The sequence below is a fragment of the Trichechus manatus genome, unplaced genomic scaffold (genome assembly GCF_000243295.1).
Source record: "Trichechus manatus latirostris isolate Lorelei unplaced genomic scaffold, TriManLat1.0 scaffold00031, whole genome shotgun sequence".
NCBI classification, from domain to species: Eukaryota; Metazoa; Chordata; class Mammalia; order Sirenia; family Trichechidae; genus Trichechus; species Trichechus manatus.
In genome coordinates, this window is record NW_004443967.1 from 13,625,859 (window position 1) to 13,628,123 (window position 2,265).

A 2,265-nucleotide genomic window follows, 5' to 3' on the forward strand; every position below is an offset into this window, starting at 1 on the left:
TAACCCATTTCTCAGATGAGCTTCAGTTCTAGAGTCAGACAGACCTGGGTTCAAATCATGCCTGTACAATTTACTTGGGCAAACTATTTAACCTCCTTAGACATCTATTTCCTCGTATGTAAAATGTAAAGAGGCCCGTGGGTGGAGCAGATGGTTTGCACTTGACCACTAACTTAAAGGTTAGCAATTTGAACTCACTCAGCAGAACCACAGAAGAAAGGCCTGGCAATCTGCTTCTGTAAAGATTACAGCCAAGAAGACCCTATGGAGCAGTGTTACTCTGTAACACATGGGGCCATCATGAGTCAGAATCGACTGGACAGCAACTTTTCTTTTTCTTTAGTGGAGATAATCACGTGTATCTCCCAGGGTTTGGCAAGACCATATGTATAACGCTTAGTGCACTGCCCAGAATAAGACAAGTGCCTGAGCAGTGTTCACAGTCATTACTGTTGTTAACTAGAGCAGGCAGACTCAGGAAATATGCTTGGCCAGGCAGCTGGGCCTGGGGTGCAGATTGGAGCCCTGGTCCAAGGGTGCCCCAGCCTGTGCCCAGCAGAGCTCTGGGTAATGGCTCCCCTCTCTCCACAGGCTGGTGGAGCTGTCATCCACGGTGACCATCGGCTCCCACTGGGGAGTGCTGTCCAAGTGCTTGGCCTACAGCAAGGCCGCCTCCGACCCCTTCGTGTACTCACTGCTGCGCCACCAATACCGCAAAAGCTGCAAGGAGATTCTGAACAGGATCCTCAACAGACGTTCCATCCGGTCCTCGGGTCTCACAGGTGACTCCCACAGCCAGAACATTCTGCCCGTCTCGGAGTGAAGGCGGACACTCCCGTGGAGAGCTGAGAATGAGGCGGTTGGTGGGAAGAAGGGAGGGCAGGCTGGGGCTCTTGGGTGGACATCACCAGCTGCCACCCACCTGGCAGCCCAGTGATCCCAGTTCCCTGGCTTGTAGGGGCTCTGAAGCCTGCTCCTCAGTTTCTGGTGGGGCAGATGTTGGACTGTCCCCATGCATCCCCAAAGGATGACTGTGTGACCTGCTATGGCCTTTCTTCCTGAGAAGCTCTTTGGGCTTCCAGACTCACAGAGGTTCCCTGGGGGTGACACTCAGCCCAGTCACCCTTAAGGACCTGCTGTGGCAAGTGGGGAAGCATGGCGTCCACCTGCTTGCTCACTTTTGGATGCTGGGCTCCATGCTGAAGGACAGTGGTGGCCACTATGGGACATTTCAGGCATGCTGACACTGGGGTTAGCAGTGACCACTTGGCCCCAGCTGCCATGGCTACTATTCTCCAGTCCTTCCGCGTGATAGTGGTGACTGCTTTATCCCAAATATTATTCAGCTGGTACTAACTACATAGTATGCAGCTGGGACTCTTGGGCTCTGCACCCAAGGGAAAAAGGTTTAACAACTAGTGGCTACTCCATTGCTGCCAACCAGTTGTCTTGGAAACTGTTGAACTGGATTCAACTTTTGCCACCCCACCCCTACAAAAAGCTAATGTTTGTATGTGTAGACAATCTTAGCATGAAAATGGTTTACATAGGCAGGTAATGTATTTATTAAGTTCTTTGAAGTCTAACACTGAAGTCACCTTCTTCTGACTTACATGTCATAACTGTTGGAGCCAAGTGAAGTCAGGCGAAAGGTGGCTGGCTGGTATTCCTCCTATTTGTGACCTGAGTTTTCAGGAAGTATTTCACATTGTCTTACACATCTTGCCCGGCATGACCTGTGAAATGGATGGGCAAGAACTGACCTAAGCAGGGTTTTAGCCTTGAGTTTGAGGCACTGGATTCCATTATCCTGATTGCTCAATATCCTAGTTTCTGCAAGTCTAACAGAAAGTGGAGGCTTCCCAAGGTTGTCAAGAAAGGGCCCTGTGCTAACAATGGGAGAGTGAAATTTTTATTGAAAACCATACCTCTAGTATATATTCCAATCCATTTGCAGTCCCCATCGTCTTTCATTTATTTATTTTTGTTTATTGTTGTAGTTTAAGTGAAAGTTTACATTTCAAGTTAGTCTCATACAAAAATCTATACATACAGTGTTATGTGACCCTAATTGCTCTCCCTATACTGTGACAGCACACTCCTCCTTTCCACCCCTGATTTCCATGTCCATTCAACCAGCTCCTGACCCTCTCTGCCTTCCCAGATCACCTCTGGACAGAAGCTGCCCGTTTAGTCTCATGTATCTACTTGAGCTAAGAAGCACACTCTTCACGAGTATCATTTTATGTCCCACAGTTCAGTCCA

The 2,265-nt window shown here is 48.8% G+C and overlaps 1 protein-coding gene across 1 annotated transcript in view; it reads left to right on the forward strand.

The window, feature by feature from the left end:
* Nucleotides 1-823, forward strand: part of GPR26 (G protein-coupled receptor 26) — a gene marked incomplete at its 5' end in the record, with an annotated part of 14,960 nt that extends 14,137 nt beyond the window's left edge. Inside the window, one exon of the mRNA XM_012555116.1 lies at nucleotides 592-823. Within this exon, the coding sequence (XP_012410570.1) occupies nucleotides 592-823 (232 nt within the window). The remainder of the gene's footprint in view (nucleotides 1-591) is intronic.
* Nucleotides 824-2,265: the final 1,442 nt, after the last annotated feature.